Source organism: Nicotiana attenuata, unplaced genomic scaffold (assembly GCF_001879085.1).
Source record: "Nicotiana attenuata strain UT unplaced genomic scaffold, NIATTr2, whole genome shotgun sequence".
NCBI lineage: Eukaryota > Viridiplantae > Streptophyta > Magnoliopsida > Solanales > Solanaceae > Nicotiana > Nicotiana attenuata.
The window spans coordinates 1-1,186 of record NW_017704993.1 but is presented as its reverse complement, the minus strand read 5'-3'; the positions used below and the strand labels follow the sequence as shown (position 1 = coordinate 1,186).

The window sequence follows — 1,186 nt, the reverse complement described above, 5'->3', positions numbered from 1 at the left end:
CAGGAAGGGAGCAAAATTTATGATTGTGCTTGTCTATGTTGATGATTTGCTAGTGACTGCAATAATCTAAACTTGATTGAGAAGGCTAGAAAGGACCTGCAGAGCATGTTTAAGATGAAAGACTTAGGGGAACTGAAGTACTTCCTTGGCATAGAGTTTTCAAGATCAGAGAAAGGCATCCATATGTGTCAGAGGAAGTATGCACTTGAGCTGCTATTTGAGACTGGTCTATCAGGAGGAAAACCAGCACTCACTCCACTGGAATTTAATCACAAGCTTACCTCCATAGAATTTGATAAGGTGTTCAACAAGGAGAATTTGTCTGATGACAGGTTACTTGAAGACAGAAGTGGTTATCAAAGAATAGTGGGAAGACTGTTGTACTTGACCATGACTAGACCTGACATAGCCTTTGTGGTACAGGTTCTGAGTCAGTTCATGCATGCTCCCAAGCAATCACATCTAGATGCTGCTATGAGAGTTATCAGGTACATTAAAGGTAATCCTGGTCTTGGGTTATTTCTACCATCAACTGGCAATCAAAAGCTGGTTCCCTTTTGTGATTCAGATTGGGGTGCTTGTGTAGAGATAAGAAAGTCAGTCACAGGTTATGCTGTGAATTCTTTTTTTTCCCTAGTGGTCATTAGTCTACTTGTTCTGCTAAGCCTTTTGATCTTGTGCATGCTGATGTATGGGGTCCATATAAGGTTCCCACTCATGATGGTAAGAGATACTTTTGACTCTAGATTTCTCTAGATATATATGGCTCTTCCTAATGCCTACTAAAGCAGAGTCTATTGTAGTGCTAAGGAACTTCCTAATATATGCTAGAACTCAAATTGGCTATGGAGTGAAATGTCTTAGAACAGATAATGGTTCAGAATTCTTCAAGGATCAGATGAAAATTTACTTAAGGAGTGTGGGACTGTACACCAAAGTTCTTGTGTGTATACACCACAACAAAATGGTGTTGTAGAAAGGAGATATAGATATATCCTAGACATGGCAAGAGCTTTAAGGTTTCAGGCATTTGTACCCTTAAGGTTTTGGGGAGAGTGTGTATCCACAGCTGTATACTTACTCAACAGATTGCCTACTGTGTTATTGAAAGGTCAGTCACCTTTCCATAAATTGTTCCACAGAGCTCCTTCACTACAGCATCTCAGAGTATTTGGTAGCATGTACT

At 39.9% G+C, this 1,186-nt stretch overlaps 1 protein-coding gene across 1 annotated transcript; it reads left to right on the top strand.

Annotated features, from left to right (window-relative positions):
• Window positions 1–114: 114 nt before the first annotated feature.
• On the top strand, window positions 115–615 carry LOC109222834 (uncharacterized mitochondrial protein AtMg00810-like; the record flags this gene model as incomplete). Its single annotated transcript, XM_019387142.1, has 1 exon — window positions 115–615. A coding segment is annotated over exon 1 (501 nt), but the record flags the coding sequence as incomplete, so codon positions are not given.
• Window positions 616–1,186: the final 571 nt, after the last annotated feature.